This window comes from Pseudophryne corroboree, chromosome 1, assembly GCF_028390025.1.
Source record: "Pseudophryne corroboree isolate aPseCor3 chromosome 1, aPseCor3.hap2, whole genome shotgun sequence".
Lineage (NCBI taxonomy): Eukaryota > Metazoa > Chordata > Amphibia > Anura > Myobatrachidae > Pseudophryne > Pseudophryne corroboree.
This window is the reverse complement of record NC_086444.1, coordinates 969,047,022-969,063,397: the sequence shown is the minus strand read 5'-3', so window position 1 is coordinate 969,063,397 and position 16,376 is coordinate 969,047,022. Positions and strand designations below refer to the sequence as shown.

General features: G+C 48.0%; 1 protein-coding gene across 1 annotated transcript in view; it reads left to right on the top strand.

Moving 5' to 3' along the window:
• Positions 1–16,376, top strand: part of GUCY1B1 (guanylate cyclase 1 soluble subunit beta 1) — a 148,968-nt gene that overhangs the window by 129,300 nt on the left and 3,292 nt on the right. Inside the window, exon 13 of the mRNA XM_063920493.1 lies at positions 8,601–8,727. Within this exon, the coding sequence (XP_063776563.1) occupies positions 8,601–8,727 (127 nt within the window). The remainder of the gene's footprint in view (positions 1–8,600; positions 8,728–16,376) is intronic.

The following is a 16,376-nucleotide window of genomic DNA, read 5'->3' as shown; positions in this document are numbered from 1 at the left end:
CAAAATTGCTCACTTTATGCCAAGTTTATGCCGCTATAAATGGCATACAAGAAACTCCTCTCTGCATGTCTCCTTTCTGCAGTGTAAGTAATCTCTGCTGATATGATACCACTGTTTTCATTTATGCATAATGTTCCTTCTAACTAGGGAAACCTTCCAAATAACTCCAATTTCCATATAAATAACTCAGATGTCAGGGTGACATTTCACTTTTGAACGTGGACGTAATTCAGGACGACTGCTACCAGTCAGCTTGTCATTAGAAATGTCCAGATCCATCATGATTTTCCCATCTGAAAATAACATTTGTTTAACCGGGATGTAGTTATGTGACCGGCGGTAAGGAGACTGCCGATCACAATACCGAACCCTGCATCCCGCACGCTCCAAATCCTGACAGTCGGCATGCCACCTAGCAGGAACTATTCACACTCGTGGGCCTCCACGACACCCATAGAGTGGGAATAGAACCTGTGACAAGCGCAGCACCGAGCACGCACGGGTCTTTGTTGCGCTCGTCCTCCCCTCCGGCATTCTGCTGCCAGGATCCCCAGCTCTAGTAAGGCATACCCAACCCGTTTAACCCACGTTAGATTTGTTTAAACCACGTTTGATGCGCAAACAGGATACAAGATTTCTGAATCTTTCCATGTTACTAGATGAACCTAAGTATCCATCAAACTATTTAAATATATACACATTTAGTGTTTAGGGCAGGGTGCTGATCATTGAGGAGGGCACGTTTTAATTTTGAAGAGGACATTTTTGATGTGATGTTTTGCGCACAAAGCATAGCGCATATGTTTTTATACATATATTTTCCCCTTAGTGTATCTTATACCTCTACATACATATAGGACACCCATGTAACACCCAACATCTGTACTGAGAAAAATACTGTATATGTCCAGTCGGGTGTCAATTATTAGATCTACACTAAAAAGGTCTATAATTAAAAGGTCGACCACTAATAGTCAACATGCATTAGGTCGACAGGGTCAAAAGGTCGACACAAAGGTAAACACAATTTCTCTTACGTCCTAGAGGATGCTGGGGACTCCAAAAGGACCATGGGGTATAGATGGGATCCGCAGGAGACAAGGGCACACTATAAGACTTTGAATGGGTGTGAACTGGCTCCTCCCTCTATGCCCCTCCTCCAGACCTCAGTTAGATTCTGTGCCCAGAGAGACTGGACACACACTAGGGGAGCTCTCCTGAGTTTCTCTGAAAAGACTTTATGTTAGGTTTTTTATTTTCAGGGAGACCTGCTGGCTACAGGCTCCCTGCTTCGTGGGAGTGAGGGGAGAGAAGCAGACCTACTTCTTCTGAGTTCAAAGGCTCTGCTTCTTAGGCTACTGGACACCATTAGCTCCAGAGGGTTCGATCACTTGGTGCGCCTAGCTGCTTATTCCCGGAGCCGCACCGTCAACCCCCTCACAGAAGCCAAAAGAAAGAAACCTGGTGAGTATAAAGAAGATCAGAAGACTTCAGTGACGGCAGAAGACTTCAGTAATGAGGTACCGCGCAGTGGTCGCGCTGCGCGCCATGCTCCCACACACACTTCAGACGGCACTTACAGGGCGCAGGGGGGGCGCCCTAGGCAGCATGATTACTGGAGTACAACACTGGCCAAAATATATATATTATAAGTGCCTAGGCACTAAATATAGCCCCCGCCAGTATAAATATTTACATTTTGAGCGGGACTACAGTGCGCCGGTGAAGGGGCGTGGCTTAGCCCTCACAGCTTACCAGCGCCATTTTCTCTTCACAGGCTGCAGAGACGCTGGCCCGGACCTCCACTCTCCTGCACAAGTAACAGGGAGCAAAACAGGGGGGGGGCACAGTAATTTAGTGCTATTAACCCTTTAATAATAACAGCGCAGACATCTGAGGCAGTGTGTATTTGCTCTCAGTACTGGAATAGGCGCTGGGGTGTGAGCTGGTAAACTCCCTCTGTTTCTCTAACAGGCTTTCCTGTGGGTCTGTCCCCTATAGCCAGTGTGTTTGTGCGTGTCAGTACGTGTGTGTCGACATGTCTGAGGCTGAGTGCTCCTCCCCGGAGGAAATTGCAGTGGGCACAGATAAGGAGCTGGGAGTGACTCTGTCGGCACCGCCGACTGCTGATTGGGTGGATATGTTGAGTACATTGAATGCAAATGTGGCGTTATTGACTAAAAGACTAGATAAATCTGATTCTCAGACACAAACGTGGAGAAAATCCATGGAGGACGCCTTGTCTCAGGTACAGGCCCCCTCAGGGTCACAAAAGCATTCATTTACCCAGATGGCGGATACTGATACCGACACGGACTCTGATTCCAGTGTCGACTATAGTGAGGCCAGTTTACATCCAAAATTGGTTAAGAGTATTCAGTACATGTTTGTGGCAATTAAAGATGTTTTACATATTTCTGAAGTACCTACTGTTCCAGATACAAGGGTTTGTTTGTATAAGGGAAAAAAGCCTGTGATGTTTCCCCCCTCTCATGAGCTGAACGCTCTTTGTGAAAAAGCTTGGGAATCTCCTGACAAAAGGTGGCAGATTCCCAAGAGAATTCTAATGGCATATCCTTTCCCCTCTGACGACAGGGAAAAGTGGGCGTCATCTCCCAATGTGGACAAGGCTCTATCACGACTGTCCAAGAAGGTGGCGCTTCCGTCTCCTGACACTGCTGCCCTTAAGGACCGTGCGGATCGTAAGCAGGAAACGACCTTAAAATCCATTTATGTCACAACGGGTGCACTGCTCAGACCTGCCGTGGCGTCGGCATGGGTGAGTAGTGCTATTGGTAAGTGGGCAGATAGTTTGGCATCTGACATGGATACCCTGGATAGGGATAACATTCTTTTGACTCGCGGTTATATCAGGGACGCTGCAGCTAAAGGATGTGGCTAGGGATATTGGCTCCTTGGGATCAAGGGCCAATGCCATGGCAGTCTCGGCCAGGAGAGCACTGTGGATTCATCAATGGAATGCTGATGCCGACTCTAAGAAAGCTATGGAAGCTCTCCCATATAAAGGTAGTGTCTTGTTTGGTGACGGCCTCGCTGACCTGGTGTCTACGGCTACAGCGGGTAAGTCATCTTTTCTTCCTTATGTTCCTGCACAACAGAAAAAGACGCACCATTATCAGATGCAGTCCTTTCGGCCTAATAAATACAAAAAAGGAAGAGGGTCGTCCTTCCTTGCCTCTAAAGGTTGAGGAAGGGGGAAAAGGTCGCCTGCTGTGGCATGCTCCCAGGACCAGAAGTCCTCCCTGGCTTCTGCCAAGTCCACCGCATGATGCTGGGGCTCCTCTACGGGAGTCCGTACCGGTGAGGGCGCGTCTCCGACTCTTCAGTCAGGTCTAGTTTCACTCTGGCCTGGATCCTTGGGTGTTAGACATAGTGTCCCAAGGGTACAAACTGGAGTTTCAGGAGGTGCCCCCCCCCCCACCGATTTTTCAAGTCAGCCTTGACAGTTTCCCAGAAAGGTAAGTAGTGAGTGCTGCGATACAAAAGCTGTGTCAACAGCGTGTCATTGTCACGGTACCCCTGTCTCAACAGGGAGAAGGGTTTTATTCGAGCCTCTTTGTTGTACCAAAGCCGGATGGCTCGGTCAGACCGATCCTGAACCTAAAACCCCTCAATCTGTATTTGAAAACTTTCAAGTTCAAGATGGAATCTCTTCGAGCAGTGATCTCCAGTCTGGAAGGGGGGGGGGATTTTATGGCATCAGTCGACATAAAAGATGTCTACTTACATGTCCCAATATATCCTCCACATCAAGCTTTCCTGAGGTTTGCGGTTCAGAGGGTCTTCACCAAAGTAATGGCGGAAATTATGGTACTCCTACGCAAGCAGGGTGTCACAATTATCCCGTACTTGGACGATCTCCTGATAAAGGCGAGATCAAAGGAGCAGTTGCTAAGAAACGTGGCACTCTCCCTGACAGTTCTGCAACAACATGGTTGGATTCTAAATTTGCCAAAGTCACAGTTGATTCCGACAACTCGGCTGTCTTTCTTGGGCATGATCCTGGACATGGAGCTGCAGAGAGTGTTTCTCCCAGCGAAAAAAGCTCTGGAAATCCAGACCAATCCTGAAACCGGCAAGAGTATTGATTCATCAATGCACTCGGGTGCTGGGGAAGATGGTTGCAGCTTACAAAGCCATTCCGTTTGTCAGGTTTCATGCCCAGGTATTTCAGTGGGACCTGTTGGACAAGTGGTCCGGGTCTCACCTGCACATGCACCGGAAAATAAGTCTATCTTCCAGGACCAGAATATCTCTCCTGTGGTGGCTTCAAAGTTCTCACCTCCTAGAGGGATGCAGGTTCGGGATCCAGGATTGGGTCCTGGTGACCACGGATGCAAGTCTCCGAGGCTGGGGAGCAGTCACACAAGGAAAAAATTTCCAGGGAGAATGGTCAAGCCAGGAAGCTTGTCAGCACATAAACGTTCTGGAATTAAGAGCCATCTACAACGGCCTTCTGCAAGCGGTACCCTTTCTTTGAGGTCTACCTGTCCTGATTCAGTCGGACAACGTAACAGCGGTGGCGTACATAAACCGCCAGGGCGGAACAAAGAGCAGAGCGGCGATGGCGGAGGCCACAAAAGTTCTCCGCTGGGCGGAAAAGCATGTAAGCGCTCTGTCAGCGGTCTTCCTTCCGGGCGTGGACAACTGGGAAGCAGACTTCCTCAGCAGACACGATCTCCATCCAGGAGAGTGGGGTCTTCATCAAGAGGTTTTTGCAGAAGTGACAAGTCGTTGGGGAATTCCTCTAATAGACATGATGGCGTCTCGCCTCAACAAGAAGCTTCAGAGATATTGTTCCAGGTCGAGGGACCCTCAAGCCAGTGCAATGGACGCCCTGGTCACTCCGTGGGTGTTTCAGTCGGTATATGTGTTCCCTCCACTTTCACTCATTCCAAAAGTGTTGAGGATCATAAGAAGAACAAGGGTTCAGGCGGTACTCATTGTTCCAGATTGGCCACGGAGTCCTGGTATCCGGATCTTCAGGAATTGCTCATAGAAGATCCCTGGCCTCTTCCTCTCAGAGAGGATCTGTTACTGCAGGGGCCGTGCGTCTTCCAGAACTTACCGCGGTTGCGTTTGACGGCGTGGAGGTTGAACGCCAAATCCTAGCTCGAAAGGGTATTCCCGGGGAAGTCATCCCCACTCTCCTTAAGGCTAGAAAGGAGGTCACGGCGAAGCATTATCATCGATTTGGAGAAAGTATGTGTCTTGGTGTGAAGCCAAGAAGGCTCCTACGGAGGAGTTTCAGCTGGGTCGTTTCCTCCATTTTTTGCAGGCAGGCGTGGATGCAGGCTGAAATTAGGTTCCATTAAAGTGCAGATTTCGGCTTTATCTATTTTCTTTCAAAAAGAATTGGCCACCCTTCCAGAGGTTCAGACTTTCGTGAAGGAGTGCTGCACATCCATCCTCCGTTTGTGCCACCCGTGGCACCGTGGGATCTTGACGTGGTGTTGCAATTTCTTATGTCTCACTGGTTTGAACCTTTGCAAAAGGTTGAGTTGAAATTTCTCACTTGGAAAGTGGTCATGCTTTTGGCCTTGGCGTCCGCAAGACGGGTCTCGGAATTGGCGGCTTTGTCTCACTAGAGCTTTGAAAATTTATGTTGCCAGAACGGTTCAAATTAGGAAATCAGAGGCTCTGTTTGTCCTATATGCTCCCAACAAAATTGGGGCTCCTGCTTCCAAGCAGACTATTGCACACTGGATCTGTAATACGATTCGGCATGCTCATTCTACGGCTGGATTGCCGTTGCCGAAGTCAGTGAAAGCCCATTCTACCAGGAAGGTGGGCTCACCTTGGGCGGCTGCCCGAGGAGTCTCGGCGCTTCAACTTTGCCGAGCAGCTACGTGGTCGGGTTCAAACACTTTTGCTAAGTTCTACAAGTTTGATACCTTGGCTGATGAGGACCTCATGTTTGCTCAATCGGTGCTGCAGAGTCGTCCGCACTCTCCCGCCCGGTCTGGAGCTTTGGTATAGACCCCATGGTCCTTTTGGAGTCCCCAGCATCCTCTAGGACGTAAGAGAAAATAGGATTTTAATACCTACCGGTAAATCCTTTTCTCCTAGTCCGTAGAGGATGCTGGGCGCCCGTCCCAGTGCGGACTGTTTTTTGCAGTTGTATTGATAGTTATTGCTTCTGTTACACGAAGGTTGTGTATCGGTTATGTTCAGCTTGTTGCTGTTTTTAGTTCATGCTGTTAACTGGTATTGCTTAAAAGCTATGTTGTACGGTGTGTTGTGGTGTGAGCTGGTGTATTTCTCACCCTTGGTTAACAAAAATCCTTTTCCTCGAAATGTCCGTCTCCCTGGGCACAGTTCCTATAACTGAGGTCTGGAGGAGGGGCATAGAGGGAGGAGCCAGTTCGCACCTATTCAAAGTCTTATAGTGTGCCCATGTCTCCTGCGGATCCCGTCTATACCCCATGGTCCTTTTGGAGTCCCCAGCATCCTCTACGGACTAGGAGAAAAGGATTTACCGGTAGGTATTAAAATCCTATTTTGGGGGAGGGGGGGGGGGGGTTTGTCACTTTTCTGCCACAAACAAGCCCCATTAGTGTACCGCTTCACTCGCCATTCTTTGGGTAAGGTTACTATTCCCAGTCATAGTCCACGTGGGTCGTAAAGTAAGAAACAAGTTGAATTTTTTTTTTAAAGATGTGTGTCGACCATTGTCATGTCGACTTTTTAATCCTGTTGACCTAATGTATGTGGACCACTAGTGGTCGACCTATTATTGACTGTAGACCTTTTTAGTGTAGATCTATAGACCGGATACCGTCCAGTCTTCTTGAAAGATCAGCTGTAGCATACACATAATAAGTAGATAATAATGTATCCTCCAGTGCTGAAGTAGTTATAATCCTTATGTGTTATAGAACAGAAAAGTTGAGCCGTGGGTTAAAATATATACGTACAAAATAAAAGTCTGTTCTTCTACTAGGGAAATACTATAAGCAGCACATGCTCACGGCTTTCCCTGTTCTTTCCCTCTTTATCAGAGAGTGTTGTTATGCAGGCAACCACAGCCAGAGCCGGCCCTAACCAATATGATGCCCTAGGCAAGATTTTGGCTGGTACCCCCTAACACCACCGCTGGTTCCGCCTCTGACCTTGCACCTCTTTCCCAGCACCATCACCCCTCACCCATAGCAGTCCTTATTTTGGTGTTTGTACCCCCTATATTTTAAATAGGAACAGTTCGCACATTTAGGGCTCAGCACAAAAAGGGGTGTGTTTTTGCTGGCAAGGGGCATGGCCACACAATAGTAACCCAATTCCAATTACGCCACACAGTACTGCAACTTTATTCACATTTGATCATGCAATAGTGTCCATAATTCATATTACATCCCACAGTAGTATCACTTTACCTTATAAACATTACTCCTCACAGTAGAGCTCCTTATTCACATTACACCACACCCTATTGCTCTTTATTCACATTAGACGACTCAGTAGTGCCCTTTCTATACGCAACGCCACATAGTAGAGCACCTTATACACATAATGCCACAGAGTAATGCCCCTTACACATATGAGACACATTATTAATGTCCTTATATACATAATGCGCCTTACACATTATGACAACCTTTATTAATGCCCTTTTACACATAATGTCCCATAGACATATGCCATACATTAGTAATGCCCTTATACACATAATGACACACATAGTGCCCCCTACACATTTGCTGCACATTATTAGTGCCCCTATACACATAATGACACACATACTGTAGTAGCCTTTTACACATATGCCGCACATTATTAATGCCCTTATACACATAATGACACACATAGTGCTCCTTACACATATGTTGCACATTATTAATGCATTTTTACATGACACACATAATGCTCCTTACACATATTCCGAAGACTACTGCACAACCAACCCACTCACATGCACACAGCACTCACACTGCCACTAACACTGTGACCTCTGCCTCGGCTTGGATACAGATGTCTCCTCATAAATCTTGCCTCAATGCTAACGTTGGGCACCTTTTTTATGAAAATGCAGCTTATTTCCATTGCTATGTGGCTAGGATGCACAAGCAGCTTCTGCTGATTAAAATGATATGTAGCATGCCTATATACTGTGTGAGACTGTAGCTGTATCTGCATATGAAATGCTACACACAGAATATAGGCATGCAGCATATCATTTTAATCAGCAGAAGCTACTGATGCCCCTAGGCATATCAAATGCCCTAGGCAATTGCCTAGTTTGCCTCTGACCACAGCAGTGATGCCATTTACAGTCCCTTCTCTGCCATCCATTTCACTAGATAGAGGGCAAGGAGTAGACAACTACATTGTAACAAGCACTCTGACTGTTGCATTCTGTATACAAGGGGCGATTTATGATCCTGCAGGGTGCACTGAAAAAGGGCAGGGTGCTTTTTCACATTTCACATTTCAAAAATGGGCAGGGTGCGGCACCCTGCTGAAACAGCCTAGAAGGAACACTGCACATTTGCTTTATTCATAAGCCAATGTATTATGTAGCTGTTATGGAACTATGCTTCATTACACTTTGGCTTAATGACAGTGTATTTGTGATTTTACAGATGTCTTATGAGTCCAGAAAATGCTGACCCTCAATTCCACTTACAGTACAGGGGACCTATTAGCATGAAGGGGAAAACAGACCCAATGCAAGTGTGGTTTTTGTCCAGAAAGAACACAGAACCAGAGGTATGACTAATCTGGATGCAAGACTGCTGTTATCCAAACATTTAACATTTTACAGTTTGTATTAAATGTGAAGTTATTAATCATTGTCATGGGAATGATTCATGTTTCTGATATTACAATGTGCTTATGCCCAAATATTTGTCAGCATCATTTGTGTGATTAACACTTATGTTCCCTGCAAGAAACATTTTATTACACCTTTATGTTTTAAGAACAATTCAGATTTAGGAAAATTACCCACAACCTGAATAGTGGGGGTCTACTCTTGTGACCAGAGTAATAGCATAATGTGGTGGGTGGTTTGTGTAGGAGCCCTGCATTGCTGTCAGCTGAGATAGCTTCCATGCACAAAGGCTGATTCTGGGTAGGGAGCAAAGCTAAAAAGCACATACAGTAGCCCACAAATGCAGGAGCAGCTGTACGTAAACACTGCAAATTAGATCTGAGTTTGGACGCGCACCTCTCATATCTAACTCTCTCTGCACATGTTACATCTGTCCCACCTGCAGTGCAGGATGCTTTTATCAAATTGCACGGTTACTTGCCCAACTTAGAATCAGCCCACAACCTTGTGTGGCGGTAAAATATTGCTATGGTTCTCCCCAGATCAGAGGCATATATGTCTGGGTAATTAATTTTCAAAGGACTGTTTCTAAAGGGAATTTTCAATTATATTAAATATTTACATTCTGCAAAGATAATAACTTAAAAAGTTTTTAGGGATGAGATTATACATTTTGTGGCAGATTGAAATACCAGCCTGTTAAAAAATACACCAGTCATTCCTTAAGAAAGGATAAGGATAATAAGTTAATTAGGGTCAATCCAATTGCGTGCAAAATCCTTAACCTGTGAGTTAGTGCAACAACTTGGCTATAGACAAAATTGTGCAAATTCAGGGTGAGATTGGGCCACAAGGGGTATGAGAGGGGTATGAGATGTGGTGTGGTTGCTGGCGTTTGTATGCTATGCAACGGCAACTCATACCCTTCTCCCGTAATTGGATGGACCCCATTCTGTGTACCTCTATGTCTGTTTGTCTTATCAATGTTGTTTCCAGTTGTAAATGGAATATGCTGCACTATATAAGAAACTGTAAATAATAATAAGGGGATCGATTCAATTTGTGCCCCCCCCCCCCCCCCCCCCTGTGAGTTCGTATCTCCGGACTCGCTGAATTTCGTTTGCAGCCTCTTAGGAATGCGTACAAAGACCAGAGAGTCCGGGTGAGATCAGTCAGTGATGAGACCGAGAAGAGATACCGTTGCATTTCCACGCCATCGCAGGCAACGGGACTGGGAAAGGGGGTGGGGGGGCGCATCAGCAAATGTATACACACTTGGCAATGCTGGCAGCAACATCAGGGGGCCATGCTCCATTCGGGGCCATGCAGGGTCGATGGGTGTTGTCGCTGACGATGCACAGGAGTGCACATCGACAAAGACATAGCGGGTACACACTAGAAGTATACGTGATATGGCAGATAGGACAATATATTGTTTAGTGTGTACCCAACTTTAGGTGGACATCCAAGTACCGTAAGTGTGATGAAACATCTGGAGTGAAAATCAGGATTTTTTTTCACAACTTTTTATTTACGGAGTTTATTGTAAAAAAATACTTTTTAGTGCGCAAGCACACAGGTTCAGTGAAACCTGTGAGGGTTTGCCACCACAAACCCGAAAAGCGGGCTTTTGTTTCGCCTGTCTGAGGCAGGTGAAACCAAATCCCCGATAAGCCATTGCTCGTACCAGTTTATCGAGGCTAATCGGATAGCCCCATGGTTTTGCCCAGTTGTGCGCTTTTTTGGTTTGCTCACAATCCTGAATAAGTCCCATAGTCTGAGAATGAGTATGAGGGATACTTATTTCTGCTGCGGGGTACACTGGGCTCCACAAGGAATGGACAATGGGGTGTAGAGTAGGATCTTGATCCGAGGCACCAACAGGCTCAAAGCTTTGACTGTTCCCAGAATGCATAGCGCCGCCTCCTATATCACCCCGTCTCCCTGCACAGGATCTCAGTTTTGTAGTTGATGCTGCAGTAGCAGGCACTTAACAGAGAAAAGCTTTTTATGAGGTAAAAAGGGAAGACTTCAAGGGCAGCAGCAGTGTTACATGTCAGTGGACATTCACAGCTGCAGCTCCGGCTCTCCCCAGCGGCGCTGTACACTCCCGAGCCCTAGTTGCCGAGTAACTACAGCAGGAGGCTCCGGTTTTCTTCTTGTCAGGCACACACGACGGGGTCTCTCCGGGATCGCGTGGCCGCACTTCGGGAGGTGGTAAGTGGGTCCCGCTTGCGGGACCCGGTCTTTATTGCGATCCGGCGCTGTTAGTGGGAGGCGGGCCGCGCGCACTGGCGGTGGACACTGTGGCAGTACAGGCGATCCCACTAGATCACGAGGGCATGGGACAGGTCAGGTTTTCTTTATAAACCGTTTTATTAGAACCCGCAGTACCCGGTCATTTTGCCAGCAGGGGGACAGAGCTTGGACCTGAAGCCCCTCCCCCAGCCCCAGGGCGCCATTTTCTGCAACTGTTCCCGCCCTGGAGCTGCATATCTGTCTCTCCTTCACTCCCTGGCAGTGTCTGTGGCGCCATTATCCCTCAGCTCACTGTTCCTGGGAATGCTTGGGCAAATCCTCCTATGTAAAGCCGCCTGGTTGTCAGTGCTGTGACTTTACAAGACACTTAAGTATTCTACCTGCCTTCTTGAGTCAGTGTTAGTTAAGAAAGAGTGCATTTGGTCAGGGTTTCCTAGTACAATTACCCTGTGATATACATCCAGTTCTTACTGTGTACTGTTATATCTATTGTTATATAGCTGTGTAAGCTAGTCCAGTACAGTATTATTGTTAGTAGTAACCTCTGCATTGTACAGACTGTGACTTTTTGTGTGTGCATTTGATAGCTGAGTGGTGTCCATTTCGTGTCTTTCACTCAACCTGCTATCCCTATATTCTATAACCTGAGGGGGCTTGGTGCTTCAGGTTTTATCTAATATAGGATTTTCACAAAGATATACTGTATTACGTATTTTTCTCTGTGATTTAGTCACCATATCTCTCCTTTATCTCTGCTGGTGCTGACTACACTGCGCAGAGGTATTGTGCTGCTGACAAATTGTACTGTGTTACCTGATACTGCTAGTTATATCATGTCTGCTTCTGAGGGTAACGGTTCTGGGGCTGAACACACTGACGATGTTGCTGAAGCCGCAGATACCTATGAGGAGAATATAGCAGCTTTGGGCTCTGGTTCTGGGGGCTCCTTGCCCCCCAGTGGGATGGTGGCAACGGGAGCAAATAATGACCCGCCGTGGGCCGCTTTTCCACGCTTCTGCATACGCTAGTTCATAAACAAACACCCCCTATGGGACCCCCAATGCCGGTACAACCGTTTGTGGTCCCTGCAGCTAACCTGCCATTGGCGGACAATTTATCTGCTCAAATAAAGAAGTTAAACCAGTCCCTGACTACTAAAAAGTCTGACCGTCGCTCGCCTATGTCCAAGGGGTCCTCTAAGCGAGCTCTTATCTCCTCACAATCCACTGCTGTCACTGACACCTCGTCGCATGAAGACGGCACTTACACTGACCCCACAGGTTCTGACTCAGATATGGCTGATGGGGAGGGTGGTTCACATGTGGATGTTCCTGATCTTTTGGAGGCTATTAAGTTAATTTTACAGATTACGGATGATCCCGAGCCATCCGTTCCTCCTAAGAAACCAGATAGGTTCAAGCGTCAGAAGGTGATTAAACAAGTTTTACCTCACGCTAACCACCTAATTGATATACGTCAGGAACCCTGGGAAAACCTGGGTACGAAGTTTGTGCCTCAAAAGAAGATGCTGGCTCGCTATCCCCTTGCGCCGGAGCTGTCTAAGAATTGGGAAACGCCTCCTCCAGTGGACTCACATGTGGCTAGGATGGTGGTTTCCTCAGCTCTACCGGTCACCACCGTCACGTCTCTAAAAGAGCCTACAGATAAACGTGTGGAGGGTTGTCTGAAAGCGATTTACACCCTCACGGGTGCTGCACAAAAGCCCACTATTGCAGCTACTTGGGCTGCAGAGGCCATTGAAGCATGGGCCTTGGAGTTAGATGCTGAAATCTCCTCTGACCATGCTAGACAATGCTTGTCTTATATTGTCACAGCTTTTCGTTATATTAAAGAGGCAGCTTCTGATGCCGGTATCCTGGCAGCCAAGGCCTCTACTACATCAGTCCTGGCTCGCCGGATATTATGGCTGAGATCCTGGTCTGTGGATCTGGACTCTAGAAAAACCCTGGAGGTACTCCCTTTTAAGGGAGATATTCTGTTTGGGGAGGATTTAAATAAGATTGTGGCTGACTTGGCTACTGCCAAAACTGCCTGTCTGCCAAGTACTGCTCCTTCTGTGTCGAAGGCTAAAGGTACTTCCTTTCGCCCCTTTCGTCCTTCAGGTAAAGCAAAAGGTCAGGCTTACAACAAGCAGGCCCGCACTTCCAAACCTGGTAAACCTAAGCTCAAAAGAGCCTGAGCGGCCCGTCAGCCAGCTTCCAAGACAGATAAGCCTGCTGCATGATGGGGCGGGCCTCCCTCTGGGGGATCCCAGGGTGGGGGGCCGGCTTCTAGGGTATACCCAGGAATGGTTGAAGACCACTTCAGATGCCTGGGTACGGGAAGTCGTCACTCGAGCTTACGCCATAGCCTTCAAAAACCGACCCACTCATCGATTTTGCCAGACAGATGTCCCGTTGGACAAGACAAAGGCAAACACTCTACATTCGGTGATACAGACCCTCCTGGACACAGGAGTCGTAGTACAGGTGCCTCTTGCGCAGAGGGGCCGGGGGTACTATTCTCCGCTGTTTCTAGTCCCGAAACCGAATGGGTCCTCCTGGCCCATTGTCAACCTCAAGGCATTGAACAGGTTTGTGAAGGTTTCCAAGTTCCAGATGGAAACCCTTTGCTCTATAGTTCTGGCCTTGGAACTTGGGGACTTCATGGTCTCCCTGGATATACCTGATGCTTACCTGCATATTCCTATAGCAGTGTCTCATCAGCAATCCATGAGATTTGCGATTGGCAACTGCCATTACCAGTTTCGGGCGTTACCTTTTGGTTTAACAACGGCTCCGCGAGTCTTTACAAAAGTCATGGCGGTGGTGACGGTGGTACTCCGCCGTCAAGGGGTCAGGATACTGCCGTATTTGGACGACTTGTTAATCATGGCAATTTCCCCAGAACTTCTCCTGCGTCATCTAGATGTGACGGTCCGGTTTCTGCAAGCCCACGGGTGGCTCATCAACTGGAAGAAGTCATCCCTGATCCCTGATCCCTGCTCAGAGCATGGTGCATCTTGGAGCACTATTGGACACTCACAACCAGCGGTTGTTCCTGTCTCAGGAGAAAGTCCTGAAACTTCAGGACAGGATTTGTTGCTTCCTATCTCATCCGCAAGTGTCGATACATTCGGCGATGCAGGTGCTGGGCCTCATGGTGTCAGCATTCGACATGGTGGAGTACACTGTCGCTGCTCTGGTGGCTCCGGGACCAACAACTGTGCAGGGGCCGTCCGTTCTGGATATCCGACTGGGTCCTGTTGACGACAGATGCCAGTCTAAGAGGTTGGGGCGCGGTGCTGGAGCAACACTCCCTTCAGGGGCGGTGGACCAAGGAGGAGTCCCTCCTCTCGATCAATATTCTGGAGTTGCGGGCGGTCTTCAATGCCTTGAACCTAGCCCAGCATTTCATTCAGAACCGTCCTGTTCAAGTACAGTCGGACAACGCCACCACAGTGGCTTACATAAATCATCAAGGCGGTACTCGAAGCTGCCTAGCTATGAAGGAAGTCTCACGGATTCTACAATGGGCAGAACGCCATCTACCGGCCATATCGGCAATATTCATTCCGTGAGTCCTGAATTGGGAAGCGGATTTTCTCAGTCGTCAGGACGTGCATGCTGGCGAGTGGGGCCTCCATCCAGACGTGTTTCAACTCCTAGTGGAAAGGTGGGGCCTTCCAGACGTAGATCTGATGGCATCTCGACACAATCACAAGGTTACGGTATTCGGAGCAAGGACAAGGGATCCTCAAGCAGCATTCGTGGATGTGCTGGCGGTACCGTGGAGGTTTCGGCTGCTGTACGTGTTCCCTCCGGTGTCACTCCTGCTATGGGTAATTTGGAAGTTCAAGCAAGAAAAAGGAATTCTGCTTCTCATAGCTCCAGCGTGGCCCAGACGGCACTGGTTCTCAGACCTGCAAGGCCTATCGTCAGAGCGTCCAATTCTACTTCCACAACGCCCAGACCTCCTTGTTTAGGGCCCCTGTGTCTACCAGGACCTAGCACGGCTGTCTTTGACGGCGTGGCTCTTGAAGCTTCCATCTTGAGGGCTAAAGGGTTTTCTGAGGCGGTCATTCAAACTATGCTGCGGGCCCGGAAACCGGCTTCGGCTCGGATTTACTATAGGGTCTTGCATTCTTACTGTTTGGTGCGCATCTAACGATTATGACGCTTCCAAGTTTAGTATAGCCAAGTTGTTTTCTTTTCTTCAGCAGGGCCTGGACATAGGCCTGCGTCTGGCCTCCCTCAAGGTTCAAATATCTGCCTTGTCGGTGTGGTTTCAGAGAATGATTGCGACCTTACCTGATGTGCATACCTTTACTCAGGGTGTGTTGCATATCCAACCTCCCTATGTCCCGCCTGTGGCTCCTTGGGACTTGTCGGTTGTTTTGGAGGCGTTACAAGAGTCTCCGTTTGAACCTCTTGGTTCAGCTGACCTTAAGTGGCTTTCCCTTAAGGTGGTGTTTCTGCTGGCTATTGCTTCAGCTAGAAGAGTGTCGGATTTGGGTGCCTTGTCCTGTAGTTCCCCATATCTGATATTTCACCGTGACCGGGCGGTTCTTAGGACTCGTCCCGGATATCTACCTAAGGTGGTTTCTTCGTTCCACCTTAATTAGGAGATTGTAGTTCCGGCACTTGTTTCTCCTGATCTGTCTCCCAAAGAGAGGTCTTTGGATGTGGTACGGGTTCTCCGTATCTATGTGAAGAGAACTGCTCCTATTAGGAAATCTGATTCTCTTTTTGTTGTGTTTGGGTTTCACAAACGTGGCTGGCCTGCTCACAAGCAAACTCTGGCCAGATGGATTACAATGGTGATTGCACATGCTTATGTGAAGGCTGGTCTCTCTGCTCCTGATCACATTAAGGCCCATTCTACTCGGTCTGTTGGACCTTCTTGGACGGCCCAACGTGGTGCGACCCTTGAACAGTTGTGCAAGGCGGCTACGTGGTCCTCTGTGAACACGTTCATAAGGTTCTATGCCTTCAATACTGCCGCTTTCCAGGATGCTTCCTTTGGACGCCGGGTTCTTGTGCCCGCTACAGTGCGTCCCCTCCCATAAGGAACTGCTTTAGGACATCCCCATTGTCCATTCCTTGTGGAGCCCAGTGGACCCCGCAGCAGAAAACGAGTTTTATGGTAAGAACTTACCTTTGTTAAAACTCTTTCTGCGAGGTACACTGGGCTCACAAGGCGCCCACCCTGACTCACTTAGCTTCTCTGGGTTGGTATGGCATTAGCCGCTGACACGTCTCCTGTTGTGAGAATGCGGTGTTGTGGCTACTAACTGTCGTCGTCTCTTTTCCTGCTACTGCATTGG